The 22,500-nt window shown below is 42.9% G+C and overlaps 2 protein-coding genes across 2 annotated transcripts in view; one reads left to right on the top strand and one right to left on the bottom strand.

The window, feature by feature from the left end:
• Positions 1-2,115, bottom strand: part of sec24d (SEC24 homolog D, COPII coat complex component) — a 53,883-nt gene extending 51,768 nt beyond the window's left edge. Inside the window, 1 exon segment of the mRNA XM_048236084.1 lies at positions 1,788-2,115. The gene's annotated coding sequence lies outside the window, so the exon portion shown is untranslated.
• The window catches only part of LOC125289332 (synaptopodin-2), a 76,308-nt gene continuing 55,299 nt past the window's right edge, over positions 1,492-22,500 (top strand). Inside the window, 2 exon segments of the mRNA XM_048236086.1 lie at positions 1,492-1,658; positions 16,230-16,512. Coding sequence (XP_048092043.1) covers positions 16,405-16,512 — 108 coding nt within the window. The 5' untranslated portion in view covers positions 1,492-1,658; positions 16,230-16,404.

Raw genomic sequence — 22,500 nt, forward strand, 5'->3', positions numbered from 1 at the left:
GTTTGTGCAAATAGGCTGATTCATGTCCCTTGCATTTTGCAACTGCGAGGTCCATGGCAGGCGCCCCACAGAAATGTTTAATTTTGTGAGTGAGATGCACGCTGTTCCCTCTGCGACGCGTTCGCCCCCCAATTTCAGAGCTATTCTAAATGCAAAATTGCACAGAGGGATGTAACTGTGGTAAACAAACTATATCCTAATAGAAAACTGATAGCTTTCCTGGCTAAGTTAGGCCTATTAGACAACATAAATTGTGCCGATGACCCGAATAAAATCTCCTGCGACCCAGTCTTTGGGAAACACTGCTCTACCTGACCGGATGGGAATCTCGATGTAGCACTGAGTTGTCTCCATCTCCATCACTGGACTAGAGACTCCTGCTGTCTATGCAACCTGTTTGGAAACTCATGTATGTTCAGGAGGTTTAGGGTCTCTTCACTATAAAGGGTTATTTTAAGCCGTCTGTGCTTTGTCAAGGGGAGTTGTGTGCTGCCTATTGCGTTTGTGAAGGGGAGTTGTGTGCTGCCTAAGTGGATATTGCGTCTCTGTGTTTGGATTGAAGGGGGGTGCAGGCCATGTCAGTGAGTTTGTGTAAGGGGCATGTGAGGTTGATATGGATGTTAACTCACCTTCACTACAGATATACTTCCAGTTGAGTGTAACTGTGTGTGTGTGTGTGTGTGTTACATCTCTAAACTGAAAGAGACACACACACTGACTCATGAAGTAATCTGTTTCCAAACTCTCTCCCCTAACACGTGGAAATGGGACCTTTGGTATTGAACTGGAAGATTGCGATAAGGGTCATTTGTGATAACACAATCAGCTGCTGGGTAAGACAACACACACCCTCACACACACACACACACACACACACACACACACACACAAAAAACACCTTGTAAATGGCCTCTACTCTTAATATTGAACTCTTGAACACTTTGATTGTATTTGAGCACTTTAAAAAAAAAAAAAAAAAAAAAAAAAACTGACAAAAATAACAACACGATTTCTGTCGCCTGCAGGCAACACCAGTAATTAACGGGCCTAGGTGTGTATAACCCCAATGAGTCAGTCACAAACTGCATCTAGGCCTATATGTTATGTATGAGGACAATCAGTGGCACTGCATAAATTAAAGTAGCGATCTGAACAATATGATTGCATTTTAGCTTTGCCTTTTAGTAGCAGAAGAGTTGCATTTGTTTTCATTTCATGGCACAGGGCTGAATTCACCTGGCCACAGATCGCCTGTGGCCGCAGATCGGAAGCTGTTCCTAAAGAGAGATGTTGTAGAGAGCGGAATACATGTCCTACTGCCTGAACAGATAAACGGGTTTCTTATGAGAAATCGTATGGGTTTCTTATGAGATGTCTTCCGTGGCATCCAGCGGTGGTGTGTCTTTCGGCGTCGGCCAGCCTCGCACCCATATGCCACGTCAAAGACCGTTATGAGGGCGAACTTGCATCACAATCAACAAATGAGCCAAACGTCACATAAACGTTTCTAGTCACTGTAAAAGAGGCTTAATTAGCCTACATTTCTGGCTACAATGCATCGCCAACACTATGAGAGAACAACACGCAAAACTTCACCAACAGACAGCTGTGAGAAGGAGGATGATGCTACTCTAGATCACGACACGGAAATAGCTAAGGTGTTAAACTTTTCCTCCACGATTAACCCTACGGAAGGCAATCACAAACCTCTATAGAAAAAGAAAATACACATGGCGTCATGCATTGTCATAGTGGGGTGTTAGTTTTTTTAAAGTGTCGTTATTTACCTAAGTAGTAGAATGGGAGACTGGGCAGCGTCCGCTTCGCTCGGAATCCTGAAAGTGCACGGCGAGTAGTGCCACGTCAAACTCCCGCACGCCACCGGCTCCAATGCGCAGCGCACCGCGTACTTCTCTGGGGCGACTGCGCATGCGTGCAGGAGGGGAGACACTACACGTCAGCAGCAGAGGCCATAGTGCGCACTCGGCAGGGCGCGAGACAGCCAGCAGACTACTCAGATGCGCACAGATGTTGCTGTGGCATGTTTCTGTAACGCAGCCCCGTATTACTGACCGGGAAGGAGGAAATGAGAGAAGCTTCGGACTGCGATACTGGCTGCTGAGGCCTGATTCTGCTGCGCCTGTTACAAACGTTTTAAAATCCCGTTTTAGAACCACCACTTGGTCTACTTTGGTATGTTTAGCAGTAATGCGCAGGTATATGCGATATATAGTGCTGACAAAAGTTTGCAAACGTGTTACAATAACCTTTTAGAGACAGAAAAAAATACAGTAGATGATCGCCATGGAATACTTTCATTAGTGTCTGCGTAAGTAATAGGCCTACCAACGACATCAACAGATTTTGTCCAAATCGACTTACAATCACATCAAATAGTCTAATAATAATAATAATAATAATAATAATGGTAAAAGCCTAAATTCAATTTAGCAGGATGTTCAATGGAAGTGGATTTTGTGATCAGAGGCCGGGTGCATTGTACTAAAGGGTTGTTATTGTGTGTGTAAATCAGTCATGGATGTGTTTGTGGCGTAACATCCTTTGTACTCATAGATATATATATACTGTCAGTAGGCCTATATCTATGCTTTGTACAGTGGCGGAACAAGTCAGAGCCGGGCCGGGGGCGGGGCACATGACCGGGCCCTTTATTAAACTCATCATAACATAATTTTACAACATAGGCTACACATGCCCGCAACAGCGTGTCTTGCAAGCGTCAGCGCCACGGAGAGCAACTATGTAATTTTGAAGTCCGTCGAACGTACATGAAGTGTAACCAAGAGAACAACAAAAACATTAGGCTACATGACCCCTAATAATAAAACAATAATAATACGCAGCACTTTATTTGAAGGGCATACACGACGAGCCTTAGCTCCGCTGAACTTCGTCCACGATGCTCTGTGTAGGCCTATGTCCATTTTCTTTGCCCTCTCATTCTCTATGGACAACATGGCAAGTCCACTCAGTCTCTCCTGTCCCACTGTGCTCCTCAAGTGGTTTCTAATGGTCTTTAACTTGGAGAATGAGCGCTCAGAGGTTGCAACGGTGACGGGAAGAGTCAAAAATAAAATTAGGGCGGTGCAAATCTCACTGAATGCAGAAGTTACTGCTGGGTGGTTGCATTGGCGGAGCGAGGGGGTGGCTTCGGGGGCAAGCCCCGAATCTCTTTTTAAGAGCCCCGAATCTTTTTTTGTAGGTGTGTGTTTTCAATTTCCAACGATTTCTAATTTAACTTCCCCTCGGTTTCTCTATAAATGTTACAAAATGTAGGCCTAGCCTAGGCCTACTATTAGGCCTACTGAGCAAATATCCCTTACTTTCAAAGCCCAATATTGACAGATAATCTGATTTCCCACACGATGAGTTTAGGCAATGCCAGAGCCGAGATGTAGCGGTTTACGTCATAAACCTGGCAGGAAAGTTCAGAGCGGCGCAGTCAGTTTAAACAGCAAGCCGGTAAGAAAAACTGTTGTCAAGACATTAGGCAACTAGTCTACTGTACCCCGGAATACAAAAATAAACTTCAGAAAGACATAAAGTTTGTTGTACTGTATTCTGTAGTCTGTATTATGTAGTCTCAATGACCGAATCAGTAGATATACCTGTTGTCAGTTGAGTTCGTTCAATTAATTTATTGTAGGCTAGTAGCCTAGGCAAATATGAAACGGAGATGTAACGTACCGGCGGGATTTTGAACTTGCATGTTTCATGCATTTTAGGGCAAAAAATACCATGGGATTGATGTGTTCTCCATTTGAGGAACGTAATCAATTGCGGACGTGCACAGACAGCTCAGACACAGAGCGCATAGGCCTAGGCCTAGGTTAGGCTACTAGTCCAGGCAATCTATGTGAAAAAATCACCCAACCCAAAACTAATTGCAACAGAAATGATTTTTGTTGTATTCAGTTCATGACACCTTCCCAAATCACACACCAAAAGTCCATGAAAATCCAAGTGGTGGAACATTGTCAAAATTGGAATTATGTGTGCATAGGTCAATGGCGAAAAGCTGCACTTTTGGCAGTTTTATTGAACTTTTATAGTACAGGGGTTATGTGAAATTAGGTCAAATTCTTTCATATAAGCATGAAACTTGGTGAACTTGTACAGTTTGGAGCCCTGAACATTTTCAGATATAAAACATTATCAAAAAACCCTAATGGTCGTTGTGGCAACTATTAAATGTTCCACTATAACTGAATTACACCTATATTCTTCATTATATCTCCTGAACCAAACATGGTATCTCAGAACAAGTGATGCCTACAGGGATGAGCAGTATTTATGGTACATGTATTCCATATTTCAAATGCAAAATATATCGTATATTCGTAATTTGTATTTGACTGGGTTGAATAATTTGTATCAAAATACTTTATAGGTATGTATTTTTGTAGTTTAAAATATTGACAACTATTTTTGGTAAAACCAATACTTTTGGTTATGTGATGACATAAAAGTGCAAAACATTGAATGTAGCCTCTGACAGGTGCTGACTTAGAAATTTGCCCACACTTAATATTGACATTCAGGAAGATGATCCAGTGCAAGTTGAGTAACTTTAGGCGGGTCAATATAGGGTTCAACATCAAAAAAATGATACAAAAGGTTTTTTTATGGATTCTGGTACTGTTAGACATGCTAAATAACATACTAAAAATCTAGTAAAATCTGACTTTGAGAAAGGGGTCATTTTCAAGATGGCCACCAAAATGGCTGCCAAGAGGTTACAATGGGATATTTTTCCTACAGGCAGTAGGGGCAGGCGAGAGAGTCTTCATTAAGCCCTGTAATGAGTCATTTAACCATATACCGACTTCTACGTAGATGAGTAATTAAACGTTGCCTGGTGTCCCTTTAAGAGTGCATTATCAACAGTGATGGGCGAGTGCACAATTACACCCTGATTTTCTCGTCCACAGGAACGTGCACCAGTGCACATCCATGTTTACAAATTACACGATTACAATGGGGAACATAACGCCGTGACTATCAAAATATCGATCTCGCTTTTGAAGGCACTGCTTGCTGTTAAAGGGAATGACAGATGTCACTCTCATTAGTTTAAAGGATGTTAAGCCCAAAACACACCCATGACTAATTAAGAAACATAAGATCCACCTTTTGCGGGACTTTTTTGAAAACAAAACCACACCCAATGTGGACTGGACAAACCCTAAGCTATTTGCTAGTGACCCTGCATATTAGACAAATATAGCCCTATATATCAATTACTATTCAGCCCACAGGGGTGAATCTGAGGACAAATGATGGTCAAATTAAACAATAATATGATTTTAAATGTTAACATTGAACATTTTTGAATGCTCTAGCTTTTTCAGCGATATATTAAAATCAATGTGTTTTAATACAGAGTAAATGCAATATAGGAATATGTACCATGTCCAAGGCATGGAGGAAGATAATACTTAACTGGTATTATATCTCATCTAGAGGGCATATGCTTTTAGAAAATATATAGTTTAGGGTGGTTAATCTGTTTTCCCTGGACATTATAGGCCAAAATGTATCCACTTTACACTAGATTCAGCTTTACAGAATACAGGGCAATGTATTGTGCATGGCATGGAGGAAGATGGGAAATGTCTGAAATTGTGTAATATCTCTTCTAGAGGGTATATGCTTTCAGAAAATATATAGTTTAGGGTGTTTAATTCTGTTTTTCATAGACAGTATAGGCTAAAATGTATCCGCTTTACACTAGATTCACCTATACAGAATATAGGGCAATGTATGTGCATGGCATGGAGGAAGATGGGAAATATCTTAAATGGTGTTATATCTCCTCTGGAGGGTTTATGCTTTCAGAAAATATATAGTTTAGGGTGTTTAATTTGTTTTCCCTTGACTGTACATGCCAAAATGTATCTACTGTACACTAGATTCGCCTTTGCAGAATAGAGGGCAATATGTTGTGCATTGCATGGAGGAAGATGGGACATGTCCTAATTGGTGTCACATCACTTCTAGAGGTTATATGCTTTTAGAAAATATGTAGTTTAGAATGTTTAATTTGTTTCCCTTAATAGTGCAGGCCAAAATGTATCAGCTGTTCACTTGATTCGCCTATACAGAATAGAGGAGTATGTATTATGCATGAAGGAAGATGGGACATAAGTTGATTAATGCTATATTTCATTTACAGGGCATATGCTTTTAGAATATGTATCGTTTTGGCTGTTCTATTATTTTGGTAAAACCATGGCCCATGCATAGGCATGCATTTTAATTATTAAGCTTAAACTATATTTATTAGTATAGCATGCACCTTTTGCCAGACGTCACAACAGTCACCTCTTTGGAGGCTAGCTGCAGTTATCTGCACCTTTCTGTCGAATTTGGACATTATCATGTCCATCTTCAACTTTGCCTTTATAATTTTCCTTTATTCATTCACTTACATAAACATACTGTGCTGTCTGATTACTGTTTTAGCCAAAATTGTGCAAAGTAAAGAGGCATCATACAGGCCCCTCTGACTGGATAGACAGTCTCTCAGTTAACCCCCAGGCAAGAGGTCAATTACTATAAGTCTTGGAAAATGATGGACTGATACTTTCGTGTGATAGGCCTACTGTATATGATTCAGTGGCCTCTAAATCAGACCACCAAAAACACTTTCCTAGGCTAAATAATGCTTAACTATGTGTTTGTACAACTTTAACATTGTGGAACACTTACATGCAAAAACACACTGGCTCTATTTAAAGACTCAACAACCATTTCCATTGATTCAAAGGGCCAAAATGTAAAAATAGACACCAATTAGCAACAAACCAGTCTGAAATAAGCCTGAGAAATGTACTAACTCTTTGAAAATAAAAGAATGTTCCTCAACAATGCAATATTCTAAAATTCCATGTTAAGTTAGATGGGGTCAGATATTCTTTAGAATGCTTATTCTATAACATTCTAATTACAGTTTTGTCAGTATTTGCTGAAGGATAATGCATAAAACAACCCTCATTTTAACATATTTCCACCAACTGGATTTTCATGGACTTTTACTATGGTGTTTAGATCACCAATTGAAATATAAAAATGTGAAAATAAATTCTGTTGCAATTAGTTTTGGGTCAGACCTTACTTTGCCTGGACTATACTTTCACTTTCTAGAGCGCATTCATTAGGCTACGTAAAATATGCTTCATACCAAAACAACGATCGAACATTATCAAATGTATCATGACGTGTTGTCACAAAGACTTACTCCAATTAGAAAATCGAAACCAAAATCATGTAAGTGTAAGTGTTCTCTCATTGACGCCTGTAGGAGACAATATCGTTGATCCAATTTTGTAAATTTGCACGTCGTAAAGTTCAATATGAGAGTTAAAATAAAGCCAGTCATACAGCAGAACATTTTATTCAATATTTTACACCTACTAAATCATCAAAGTAAATTTCAAAACTTTTCAGCAACCGTGAGTCATAACTAGTCCTGACTGGGGCAACCTATAAGCCTACGTCCCACTCTGATGAAAATTATTGAAAAGAAACCGTTTGCATGATCTTAGCTCCTCCGGCTTTGTGCCGTGGGAGAGGCCCGTCCCACCTTACCCGGAGGTGGATGAGGGGCGCCCTCGCACCCATAGACAGTAAAAGAAATGGACGAACAGACTCCGTCGTTTTCAATGGGAGGGCACTGAGTCAAATAGAACTATTTTTCAGTTGGTCACCCCAGTACTGCGCAGACTCACACTTAACTTCGTGACGTTAGCCATCGAACTGAATCTTGTAACTCATATGATAGATACACAGAAATTCTTCTCACACTTCCTTCGCCTTCAAAGTCATCAAAGTTAAACATTTATTTATGTATTATTATTAATATCATCCTCACCAAGTCGTGTTAATGTTGAAGCTACCATACATGATCATCTTCAAAAACAGTCAACAAAACAAAAAAGTTATAGCCTTGAAGCTAATCTTCTTTCCACTTTTCCGACCTACGGTCAATCCATCAAAAACCTCTGTAATGATTAGTGCCGTTTTTAAAAAAAAATTAGGTTTACTTTTTTATTATTATTAGGTTGCCTCTGTGTAATGCTTTACCTCAACATCACACGATTCGTGTATAGGTTTTGCTTATGAGTTACCGTCATAGACAGTAAGGTGGACTGAGCTTCTTATCCAAACAATACGGTTATCTCCCTACGGCGCGAAAGAGAGATTACGTCAAAGCTAGCTTCCCTCCAACTGAACAAGCTAACCATTCTTCTTACAGTTAACCAACGTTATGGACGTGGTAGTGGAGTCTGTTTTGCCTTTGTAGTGTTTATGTGGATTACACAGAAGCTACAATATCGGCACAGGATATATGTTATATGAAGTTATGGTATTTCAAAAAAATCCTAGAATGAATGGACTTCTATGGGAGTTAGCAGAGAGGTGGTCCCTCCAGCCTACGTCGATTGTTCTACTTCCGGGAATTCGCCTGCCCCCTTGCTCTACGGGTCCCGGGCCGGGGGCGTGCCGCACCTCCCGCACCCCCTCAAGCTCCGCCCCTGGCTTTGTACCCATGAGAATAACATCTGTCTTAAGAGCCAGCAGCGCACCATCAAACAGCGCATTGGTATTTTGACAGTCAGCTCATCTGAAGAAATGCTTGCACATTCCACTAATATTTGTGTAAAGGATGCCAGCTAGCTTAGCTGTGCTTGTGGAACGTTGGTAAACTTCACTCTCAACCTCAAGAGTGCTGCTGGCATGCGAGCCAGTAGCCTGGGCTGTTGGCTCAATTGTTAGCGTGCTTGCCTCCCAATTCGAGGTGCTGCTGTTCGCGGGTTCGAGTCCGGGCGTGTGCAGGGCTGAATCGCGCAGGTTCAACACAACGCAGGTTACATTTGGTTTACTAACACCTGTGTGTGTGTGACCAGCAGAATATAGCCATACATCTGCACTAGCCTATTATTTGAACACATCAACTGAACTGAAACTATCTTCACCGGGTCTCATAGGCAATGACAAAAAACAGTTCTTATTTTCATTCACTATTGACTGACTAGGGGGTTAAAACAAAAAAAGCAGAACTTACCCCAGTAACGTTCGAATGACTGCATAAAACTCGTTAGGATATTCATCCTGAAAATGAGTCGTTGCCTGGGACTCTTTGCTAAGGACTGCTATACTGTAGCCCATGTTTCTCTTGGTCAGTGGCGTAATGATTTTTTAGTGTGTAAGATAGCAATCAAGCGCCTGATCGCACCTATTTGTTTTTTTAAATTGCCACACCAGTGGGCACAATGTCCAATGGAATCATGGAATCATATCGAAAAATTCATCACTGACTTGGGTGTACGATATAAAAAGTATTATTAAGACTTGCGTCGTGCTTGGGTACGATATAATACGTATGATTAAGACTACGTATGATATACCAGACTACGTATGATTAAGATGACAAAATTGTCCCCACCAATATTTTAGCGAACTTATTTGTACTGCTGATCATTCCGACAGCCAGCACGACAATACAAGAAATGTCAGGGTTATCTGACACGCAGGCTACACGCATGGAGAATGCCAATGCACAGGCTACTTTGCAGTGGCAGTCAAGCGAGCAGGTGCGTCAACGACAACGGTAAGTTAGGGACCGTTCGTTATTTATAAACGGGGTCACCGGAGGAAAATAGGGGAGGGTCATGTCTTTTTATTCTTTGTTAAGGGGAGGGTCACCTAACTTTTTTGTGTCTAGGAGGGAGGGTCACCCATCTTTTGTATTAATGAAAACAGCAAAAAATCAAAGTGGCTTGTTTGATTGTTGATTTCTGTCGCCATATAACGTTCTCTTTTCGTTCCATAGCTCTGTCAACATTGAACAATGAAAATAAGGAGATTTCCGGTTTTTCAATAAAATACGGAAAATGTCAACATTAGGTCCCCATTAACGTTGGAAGGGTTGGAGCCACAAAGTAGCCTACTTTATTCACGCCTAACAGCCTATATCCATTTGGTCAACTTTATCCAGCCCTAAAAAGCTAAATTTAACTTTGGTTTACTTGTAGTTTACCGTGTAGCCTAACTTTAAACAGTGTGCATGCTTAACATACTTGTGCTTCATTCATCCACACATCCAGCTCCTAACGTTTTGACAAGCATTTCTAATACCAATTGACCTCGTTCCTGCCCATCTCTAGCTTTGCTGTCTCCATCCTTTCTGTTTTTATTGTTTGCAAAAACATATATAGTAGGCCTATTTATTGGTAACCAGCAACAAGTGCAATTTGTTAATCGCTGTCATTCTCTCTCATGCCAACACAAATGTGTTACGTTCCAAGTAGCAGTGCGTAATTCTGCTTCATAAAGTTGAACAAATACATTTGGTCATATAAATAGCCAGTTTATGGTCTACAGTGTAGTTGGTAAGTTATGGTAGGCCAACTTGGAGTGAATATACGATTCTTTGTCTAGCTGAGTAGCCTGGCGGTGCGACGTAGGCATAGCCTACTGCCGAACACTGCAAGCGCTAATGAATCGTGTTCTCCGCGACAACCACGTCGTTAACCTAAATAGGCCTAGGTTAACATCACTCTGAGTTCGTGATTCAAGCAAGCAAAAGCGATGATTTGAATACATCTGTTTCACTGGAAGGGCAAGGGTAACAACAGGACAACACAGAGACAGGCCAGAATGCAGGACTAATGTTATGAGAGTATTACAGTAATATGGGATATTCTACGGAAAAATATTAAAACGGCAAGACAGCGGGAACGTTAAAATGATAAACCGGAAAAAAGTTGGCATGTTAGGTATTTTTTCGTCCCTGTGATTATTTGTGAAATTGTGCAAACGGCCTTTTCAAGTCATTTGAGAAGGAAGGAGTGTAAGCTCCCAAATTGGCCTTCGTCTGAGAAATTGAGTTTTGGATAATGTTCAGCTTGCAGCTTTACAATGACTGAGGAAGCCTAGAGACGAGTCCATAGCAACAAGTTCATGTGTTGAATTTGTTATTACCCAGTGTGCTTTGTTGAATGGTCTCAATGTTTTATTGTTTTATTTCATGTGAATACTTACTAGAGGAGTAACTTTTCTCGTTAGGCTAATGCAGTTGCAGGAAGTGTGCATTTAGTTTCCATGCTTATTGTGTTTCCACAACAATGTTAGTGAGTAAATCTACTGAAATGGCCACCATCTTGGTGAAGTGTGATGTGTAAGATCAGAAAGCAGAGGTTGGTTTAAGGGCGGTAGCATAAGTAGATGTGTTTTCGCGTAAGAGCGTGGGCGGAAGACATCGACTATTAGCCAGGGAGGGACATGTCATATTTGAAAATGCTGCTGGATGGTCGTTGAAAATTACATAGCAGACAGGGGAGGGTAATGCTACTTTTGATCGAAGCACTCAAAATCCCTCCGGTGATCCCGTTTATAAATAACCAACGGTCCCTTACCAGGGCTGTCTGCCAATAGGCCTACATACCCCATAAAAGGCCAAAGTAAAACATTTTGATATTGAATTTGACTGACAGAGCTGTCAATTCGGCAGCCGTGGCCTACTGGTTAGCGCTTCGGACTTGTAACCTAACCGGAGGGTTGCCGATTCGAACCCCGACCCCTCATTGCTACCCAAGCGCTGCTGTTGTTGCAGGCAGCTCACTGCGCCGGGATTAGTGTGTGCTTCACCTCACTGTGTGCTGAGTGTTTCACTAATTCACGGATTGGGATAAATTCAGAGATTATATTTTCTTAAATGCAGAGATTAAAATATACTTATACTTACAATTAACCACATTATAATCAATAGGCCAAAATCATAATTGTGTATCTGTGCCGAATTTCGTAATTCAAGTCCAGTGTAGAACTGAATAAGAAAATCATAAGGCTGTATATCTTGAACTTCCAGTATGTGAGAAACTTGACTTGCCTTGCCTTAATATCTCCAACCTCAAGTATGCAGCTAATAAGGAAATATAATTGTTATTTAATTAAACAAGGTATTTAATTAAAGCCAGGGCGACCGCTCGGTCATCAGAACTCATCCTGCTTGACTTATCGGCTGCCTTTGACACGGTTAATCACCGTATCCTTCTCTCTATACTCGCTGACATGGGAATCTCGGTTCTGCTCTCTCCTGGTTTGAATCCTACCTCACAGGGGCCTTTCGTTTAACGTATCATGGCTTGGTCAGCTATCTGCACCTCACCATCTCACCACAGGGGTCCCCAGGGCTCAGTGCTGGGCCCCTCTCTTTGCTATCTACACCACCTCCTTGGGACAGATTATCCGTTCAAGACGGCTTCTCATACCACTGCTATGCAGGCGACACACAGCTCTATCTGTCCTTTCCACCTGACGACCCCCTGGTTTCAGCACGGATCTCGGATTGCCTTTCAGACATAGCTACATGGATGAAGGCACACCACCTCCAGCTGAACCTCTCAAAGACTGAACTGCTGGTCATCCCAGCTAAACCTACCATACACCACGACATCAACATCAAATTTGACTCCCTGTCTGTTTCACCAACCAGGACTGCAAGAAATCTAGGAGTTGTTCTCGACAACCAACTAAACTTCTCAGATCATGTTGCCTCAGTCGCCGGTCATGCCGTTTCGCACTCTACAACATACGGAAAATCAGGACTTACTTGACTCAAGATGCTACCCAACTTCTGGCCCTCCTGACTAGGTCTCCCAGCCCCAGCCTGCGCCAGTGAAACCACTTCAGATGATCCAGAACGCGGGCGGCCTGGTCTACAACCAACCTAAAAGGGCACATGTTACCCAGCTGCTCATCCAGCTACACTGGCTACCTATGGCGCCCGCATCAAATTCAAGTCTCTAACGCTTGCCTACAAAGTAGTCTCCGGTTCTGCTCCCACCTACTTGAATGCCCTCATACAGACTTACACTACCTCCAGACCGCTCCCCCTCTGATCTAACGGCGCCTAGCTCTACCACCGCACGCTCAAGCCAATCCAAACTTTTCTCATCTGTTGTTCCTCGTTGGTGGAACACACTGCCAGTTCCTACAAGGGCAGGGACATCCTTTTCCACTTTCAAAAACTCCTGAAGACCCAGCTCTTTAGAGAACATCTACTCTCATAGCAACACTTACAACAAGTCTTACTGATCCTAGCACTCACCAGCCGTTTTAAACTGACAAGTAACTGTTAAAAACAGCACTCACCGACGCAGTTATTCTTACTGTACTCTAATGTTTTTAAACTGTCCTAAAATTGTGAGAATTGTTCTAAAACTTACTGTTTACCATGTTGTTAGTCGCTTTGGTTAAAAAGCGTCAGCCAAATGTAATGTAATGTAATGTAACTTCTCCCCACTGTGCAATGCAGAAAAGGATGCTACAAGGAAGGGAATTCAAACACACTCAACACCTTACCATCTATTGATGTCATTGTGGTTCATTGAGATGTCTGACATTTTTTCTGTTAATTGGCTTGGATACAAAAGGACATTGTTGCCTTTGTCGGTGTCCTTATGTGAACTTGCACAGGTAACCTTGCTCATCTTTACTTCATGCGTCGACTTCACACCAGTGCTTCAGGGCAGCCGTGGCCTACTGGTTAGCGCCGGACTTGTGACCGGAGGGTTGGCGGGTTCAAACCCGATCAGTAGGCACGGCACGGGCGGAGTGCCCTTGAGCAAGGCACCTAACCCCTCACTGCTCCCTGAGTGCCGCTGTTGTTGCAGGCAGCTCACTGCGCCGTGATTAGTGGGTACCTCACTGTGTGTTCACTGTGTAGTGTGCTGAGTGTGTTTCACTAATTCACAGATTGGGATAAATGCAGAGACTAAATTTCCCTCACGGGATCAAAAGAGTGTATATACTTATACTTCAGACCAGAGCTGAAGCTTCAGCAAAAGGCCGTCACTGAAAAGCTGTGAATGTCGTTGAACACAGCTGTTCTCACATTAGCTGATTGCGATAAACATTAACCATTGTTGCCTAATTACCAATTATTCATCAAGTAGTATCTACTTTTTTTAGTGTTTTTCACATAGTATTTTGCAGTATTTTTAAAATACAAAAATACACACCAATAAAGTATTTTGATACAAAATACAGAGCCATTTCCTTCAACACAATAAAATAAAAATTACAAAATACTATTTTGTATTTGAAATACATATTACATGTTTCAGAAATCTTGACATGTCTAAGTTTTGGGTTGCAATATACAGGTAGTGGGCTCTCTGTTAATTTGAATGAGTAGGCCTAAGCCTAAGTTACAGCATTTCTATCACAATTGACCAGACTTTGACCTTTGGTCTGCTTTTAACAAAATTCTGGCTATGATTGTTCCTTGTATTGCATCATGAGCCATCACTGTGCCTATTGCATTCTACTGTTGTTAGCCTGAAGCCTAGCTCAGTCATTATGTTATACCACATCACCCTCCATTAGAAGTGCAATGAGCTGCATTGAGCATAATAAACTGCATTTAGAATTCCAAATTCATATTTCTAGATATTTTGGTAAAAGTAACTTAAAAGGAATACAATAGTAGTGTAATGCCTTACAATTCAGATACATATTGTAATGTAACAAATTACTTTGAAAGTACAGTAATGAGTAATACATAATACGATTTTGAAGTAACTTGCCCAACACTGATGACAACCATCACTTTCTATGTATGTCTGTGTTTGTGTGTGTGTGTGTGTGTGTGTGTGTGTGTGTGTGTGTGTGGAGGGTCAATCAAATTCTATGATTGCCACTGATGTGAATGATCTCACAAATCACACAAACCAAATCAAGTTTTAAAAAATCGCAAAAGTATCGAAATTGAGATTCTTCACTTAGTATTGGTATTGAAACACTAATGTTGGTATTGTGACAACAGGAGTTGGGGATGTGTCCCCACCAAAGCTGAGACCAAACCTACGCCCTTGCCGCAGTGGACGAGAGGGGACGTAGAGTTTGATCACGGAATTCAGATAGCAAAGTGCAGATCCAGTGTGTGTCCTATAGGCCAGAGAATGGGATCTGAATGTAATTCTGGCTGCTATAGGAAGCCATGGGAGAGTAACTAACAGAGGAGTTCCATCTAACAGAGGAGTTCCATGTGTCTTCTTTAGGCTGAGAAAAGGCCAGACAAGCTGCTGCAGCATTCTGAATCATCTGTAATGATTTTACTATGCAAGCAGGTAGGCCGGCCAGCTAACAATGCATTGCAATGGTAGAGTTTGGACAGAACCACGGCCTGCACGAGCTGTTGTTGACACTTTTGATCCCGTGAGGGACATTTGGTCTCTGCATTTATCCCAATTATCTACCATTTATCCCAATCTTTATGTGCGGCATATTGGGCTCCATAAGGTCAGATCTCCCTAATATAGTACAGAGACACAACGTTGCTCATCAATTGTGACAACCATGCTGTTTTAAGCACGTCATATCAATGTGTGAATGCTGCTAAATGATTACGTAATGTTTGGATTGATGGAAAGCACATCTAGGCTATAACTAATCTGCAGTTACAGCATGTGTGTGTCTGAGTCAGGGCCTATACAGTCGAATAAGCCCAAGCTTTGACAGTGCTCCAAAAGATCCTTGGTTACTTTTTTTTCTCAATGCTTTATTGAACTTAAAGCAAGGTTGTTATTTGCATCAAAGCTCAAGTATAACTTGTGTTCCAATACACAAACCACTAAATAAAGAAACTCAACTCATAGTTTGAAGTAAACTCACAGACAACAAACAAAACAAAACAAGACAAAGGACAAAAAAAAACCAAAAAAATCATTCAACTGACTGGTGGTTTACAAACTAGTAGCCTATCCGTTTTGTAAATAAAGTAGGAAAACACATCTTTCAAGTTTATATGAAGATCAGGGTATTTTAAGATCCTTGGTTACTGACCGCTCTGCAAGTGTGTTCAGTGACATCATCCTCACTGCTTCAAAGTCTGAAAATGCTTCCAGCTTATTTGTGTCTATTTAGGTCTTAACGTTTCTATCTATCAATCTATTGATCGAAACAGCGGGTGTATTCAATTTCAGTGGAAGACTTTCCTTCTTTTGGCATTAGACGTGCCGTCTAACATGCCGAAGGTGTCGTCACATTAGGCTACTTTCGCTTATTGGCAACATGAGCAACAGGGGAGAAAACAGTTCGTTGCCGTAGTCCGATCATGGGGACCACAATACGCACAGTTTGGCATCTTTCCAACCTGTATATGTGTGTGTTTGAGAGAGAGAGAATGTGTGTGTGTTTAGTTTTCTTCTGCAGATGGACTTATTTGGCCGGTTCCTCCCCGTGACGTCGGAGCGGGCCGGACCCGCGAGGCTGCTGGTATGGGTCGGTCCGCTGCTCGCGCTTCAGTGAGGAGTTTGGAGTCTTCTCATTCCTGTGCCACTTGATGAGCGTTGGCTGACCGCGAGCTCCGGTAGCATGGGCACAGGGGATTACTTCTGCCTGACGGTACGCGGGGGCGCGCCCTGGGGATTCAGCCTCCGCCAGAGCGACGGGGATGCGCACCGCCCCATACAAATCGACCAGGTATAATAATAATCATCATCATCATCATCATCATCATCATCATACTACTAATAATAATAATTAGAAGAAGAAAAAGAAGAATGACGTATTGCTTTATTAACGCTGCTGATATTGATAGTCTTGGTAGCAGTGATCGTGTAATAAAGCAGTCAGACTATCGTTTTTTGAGGATGTTTAAGGATGGAAATTGTTCTGTCGGTCTACCTTTTATATAGCAGTTGGTAGGCTCTCGAGGCTATGCAGCGTGTGCGTAGGATTTTGTTACGACGGTAAAGATCACCTGTGTAATGCTGATATGAACTCTTAAACTCGGACACTTGGAAACGTGGAATGAGAATTTGTCCATATGTGACCACCAGAACAGTTCTGTGCTATTATAGGAAGATTGCTTCAAGTAGGTCTTGGATATGGCTATATTTATATATTATATACAACAGAGCAATGACCTTTACTCTACCTTTCCAATGCACAGTGGAATGTTCTGTGTAGTGAGTAGTGAAGTTGGGGGCTGATCTCATAAGCGCACAGGTAACGGTTAGCTGATCAACTTGTGCTGTGGGGTATTTCCATACACCAGTACTTAGTCCTGTGAGCTGACCTGCTCTTGAGTCATCACGCGGCAGTTAATTGATTCGAAAAGGCGAGCCGAGCTTGTTTTTGTCTAAACGGACTTTTCCAGCCCTAACGCGCCGCTCACACCAGCTCGAGACCCTGCGCCCTTATATGGTAAAGCCAAGGGGAGCTCGTGGGCAGAGAATGAGCGTTCCGTTATCACTCGTGCACACATTTCTAAACAAGCTCTCGCGGCTGGGACTGGGATGTGCGCGCGGTTATTAATGCTTTGGGCGCAGTCACCCGCAGGGTCGGCTCGCGGAGATGGAGCTCGTGTTATTTAGATTAATAGCCTGACCTCGGTCAGTGCTGTGTGTTCTGTGTTTATGGAACGGCTAAACAGTGCTGTGGTGGCGGAAAAAGTTAATGTCAGATTGACAAAAATCACAAAGATAAACATTTTGTCCAGCTCCATATTGACCCGTGCTCAGCCTCTCCCATCCCTCTCGCCCTCCTCCTGGAGAAAGATGTATGATGTGATTGGATGTATGAGTGCTGATCTGTGAGAGCTGAGCTGTGAAGGATCTGTGTTCTGTATGTATGAGTGATGATCTGTGAGTGCTGACCTGTAAAGGATCTGTGTTCTGTAGACCTATGTATGAGTGATGATCTGTGAAGGATCTGTGTTCTGTATGTATGAGTGCCTATCTGTGAAGGATCTGTGTTCTGTATGTATGAGTGCTGATCTGTGAAGGATCTGTGTTCTATATGTACAGTATGAGTGCTGATCTGTGAAGGATCTGTGTGTCCAGGATCTTGAAGTAATGAAAGCAGAATGACTTCAGGCCGTGCTGAGAGGCAGTTCTTGTTTTTATCTCCCTGGCTGTGGTTCCTCTGTCTGTAGTTCCCCTGGGTTTAGTTCCTCTGTTTGTACTTCCCCTGGGTTTAGTTCCTCTGTTTGTACTTCCCCTGGGTTTAGTTCCTCTGTCTGTAGTTCCCCTGGGTTTAGTTTCTCTGTCTGTAGTTCCCCTGGGTTTAGTTCCTCTGTCTGTAGTTCCCCTGGGTTTAGTTCCGCTCGCTGTAGTTCCCCTCGCTGCCCTTTAGCTGCTGCCCTTTAGCTCAGCCGGAGATTTCTAGTCACTGGCCTCTGGTGCACCATGGGCGTCCCAGCGGACACAACTGGTCCTGTTTATAGCGTCTGTAAACTCAACAGTCCCCTGAGCTAATCAGGGGAGCTGTGCTTAGCCTCCTAGGAACAGACAGCAAGCAGAGCAGTGTGTTTGTGAGAGAAGTGAGAGGATGTTTCTGGACAAGCACAAGCATGCACGCGCATGTGTACATACGCACGCACCCACCCACGCACACACACACGTATCCATACACCCACACACGCACGCACCCACCCACACACACACACACCCACGCACGCACGTACCCACACACCCATGCAATCACACACCCACGCACACATGCACACCCGCACGTATCAACATCCCCACGCACGCACGCACACACCCACGAACGCACACACGCACGTATCCACGTATCCACGCATCCACACACCTTAATGCACGCACCCACGCCACCGCGACGTGATCCACACACGCACGCATCACACCCACGAACGCATCGCATTCACACACGCGACGCATTAATACCCAATTAACGCATCGTGATTCCACACACCCACGCACGCACACACCCACATGTATCCACACACGCACGCACACACCCACGAACGCACGTATCCACACACCCACGCACGCACACACCCACATGTATCCACACACGCACGCACACACCCACGCACACACGCACGTATCCACGTATCCACACACCCACGCACGCACACACCCACATGTATCCACACACGCACGCACACACCCACATGTATCCACGCACGCACGCACACACCCACGCACACACGCACGTATCCACGTATCCACACACCCACGCACGCACACACCCACATGTATCCACACACGCACGCACACACCCACGCACACATGCACGTATCCACACACGCACGCACACACCGCACGTATCAACATCCCCACGCACGCACGCACACACCCACGAACGCACACACGCACGTATCCACGTATCCACACACCCACGCACGCACGCACACACCCACATGTATCCACACACGCACGCACACACCCACATGTATCCACACACGCACGCACACACCCACATGTATCCACACACACACACACCCACACGTATCCACGTGATCCACACACGCACGCACGCACACACCCACATGTATCCACACACGCACACACACACCCACGCACGCACGTATCCACACACCCACGCAGGCACACACACACACACACGCATGCACACACCCACACCTGCGCACGTCAATACCACGCACACACACACACACACACGCACGCACGCACGTACCCACACATCCATGCACACACGTACGTACCCACGCACACACGCACGTACCCACACACGCACGCACGCCCGCCCGCATACCCAGTTACCTGTAAAGTGGCCTCTGTGAACTCACCAACATTGACAGTGATTGGTTCAGGTGCCTGATGGCTCTCTCAGTGATTGGTTCAGGTGCCTGATGGCTCTCTCAGTGATTGGTTCAGGTGCCTGATGGCTCTCTGTGATTGGTTCATGTGCCTGTTGACTCTGTACATGTTGATTTCTGTAGGTCCCGCTCCGTGTTGCGGTGTTTCCATTACCATACACACCCCTCCATTGTGCTGCTACTGATAGTGTGTGTCTGTGTGTGTGTGTATATAATGTGTGTGTCTGTGTGTGTGTGTGTGTGTGTGTGTGTGTGTGTGTAATTTAGTTGAACCCCACAGCCCAGAGTCTTGCCTTAAATAGAGCACTTAAGAGTGGCTCCCCTGCCAGGACCTCTCTGTGTTTGTGTGTGTGTGCGTGTCGTGTGTGTGTGTGTGTGTGTGTGTGTGTGTGTGTGTGTGTGTGTGTGTGTGTGTGTGAGGCCACTTCTGTGTTCTGAGGAGAAAGAAAGAGCTCCTTTGTCATGACCACTCTTCTGTGATGACATTAGATGCTCAGCCCATAAATGAAGAGATGGTTCTAAGATGGTCTGTGTGTGTGTGCGTTTGTGTGTGTGTGCGTGTGTTTGAGATGGTTCTAAGATGGTCTGTGTGTGTGCGTTTGTGTGTGTGTGCGTTTTGAGATGGTTCTAAGATGGTCTGTGTGTGTGTGCGTTTGTGTGTGTGTGCGTGTGTTTGAAATGGTTCTAAGATGGTCTGTGTGTGTGCGCGTTTGTGTGTGTGTGCGTGTGTTTGAGATGGTTCTAAGATGGTCTGTGTGTGTGCGTTTGTGTGTGTGTGCGTGTGTTTGAGATGGTTCTAAGATGGTCTGTGTTTGTGTGCGTTTGTGTGTGTGTGCGTGTGTTTGAGATAGTTCTAAGATGGTCTGTGTGTGTGCGTTTGTGTGTGTGTGCGTGTGTTTGAGATGGTTCTAAGATGGTCTGTTTAATCCCACGGCTTACAGCATCTGCATTTAACAGCTAACCTGTATGGACCCATAACTAACCTGTATCAGTATCAGTGCAACACAGTGGACCCATAACTAACCTGTATCAGTATCAGTGCAACACAGTGGACCCATAACTAACCTGTATCAGAGTGGACCATAACTAACCTGTATCAGAGTGGACCATAACTAACCTGTATCAGAGCTGACCCATAACTAACCTGTATCAGAGTGGACCATAACTAACCTGTATCAGAGCTGACCCATAACTAACCTGTATCAGAGTGGACCATAACTAACCTGTATCAGAGTGGACCTATAACTAACCTGTATCAGAGTGGACCATACTAACCTGTATCAGAGTGGACCATAACTAACCTGTATCAGTGCAACAGAGTGGACCATAACTAACCTGTATCAGAGTGGACCATAACTAACCTGTATCAGAGTGGACCATAACTAACCTGTATCAGTGCAACAGAGTGGACCATAACTAACCTGTATCAGAGTGGACCCATAACTAACCTGTATTAGTATCAGTGCAACAGAGTGGACCATAACTAACCTGTATCAGAGTGGACCATAACTAACCTGTATCAGAGTGGACCATAACTAACCTGTATCAGTGCAACAGAGTGGACCATAACTAACCTGTATCAGAGTGGACCCATAACTAACCTGTATTAGTATCAGTGCAACAGAGTGGACCATAACTAACCTGTATCAGAGTGGACCATAACTAACCTGTATCAGAGTCAGTGTTGTATAAAGTAGTAGAAAGCAATACTTGAGTAAAAGTACAAGTATTGTACTAGAAAAAGACTTTGGTAGAAGTGAAAGTTACCTTTTAGACCAGTGGTCCCCAAACTACGGCCCGCCACCTCATTTTGGGTGGCCCCCCAAAACATGTCCGTGGTATATAGCAACCGGCCCGCACGGGAGTACGACATCGTCAAACTACAACCTCGTCAATTCATTCTCTATGGCGAGTCTTAACAATACACGTGTAATACTCTTTTTTGTCCACTGGTGGTTGTTTTGGCGCTGTTTCGCGTTTGCCATCAAAAACGGAATGAAATGTAGGCCTATGCAAACAATGTAAGAGGCCTATGCCATCAGTGCTCAAAGTATTCTAAAAGTTTATAAATGAATTGTTAATAACTAACTAACTAACTTATATTCAAGTCATATTTCTGGGACTTTCTGGGATAATTATTTTTATTTGTTCAAATGTTCATACAATGTTCACAAGTTCAGGTGAGTGAAAGTTAGAATGGTGGTCATTTCAGACCACTTCAGCACTTCATAAAATTCTCATAGTTTGAGAACTTTACATATTCAGTGTTCAGAGTTCACACATTTTTAATGAAATATACTTTTGGGACTACATGCTAATACTTAGCTGCAATACTTTTGGTTCTTTTTTTTTGAATGCAAAAACCGATCTTTTTATTAGTATTATTTAATTTGTGTTCAGTTACTAATTTTTTGGTTAAATGCACTGATCAAAAAGTGTCTTTTTATTATTTAATTTGCATGATGGCAATATAAACACAGCTAACAATGGTATTAAATTGCAATAGCCTATAGATTAAATGTAATGGAATATTCAACTAAGGTAGACTGCTGTTGTTCACAGTACTAAGCTATTTATGGTTACTGATATACTCCGAGTCTCTGGCCCTCTCTTACAGCCAGGCATAGTAAGCTGGCCCTCGGAAGAAAAAGTTTGGGGACCACTGTTTTAGAATATTACTTAAGTAAAAGTCTTAAAGTATCTGATATATACTGTACTTAAGGAATCAAAAGTAATTTTCTGATATTTAATGTACTTAAGTATTTGAAGTAAAAGTAAAAAGTAAAAAGCAAGTGGTTTTATTTTGAACTTTTATTGTGAACTTTATTTTGGCTTTTTTATAGTGAAGCATAAAGCATATTCAGGGTTCCCAGGTTAGG

This window comes from Alosa alosa, chromosome 24 (genome assembly GCF_017589495.1).
Source record: "Alosa alosa isolate M-15738 ecotype Scorff River chromosome 24, AALO_Geno_1.1, whole genome shotgun sequence".
NCBI classification, from domain to species: Eukaryota; Metazoa; Chordata; class Actinopteri; order Clupeiformes; family Clupeidae; genus Alosa; species Alosa alosa.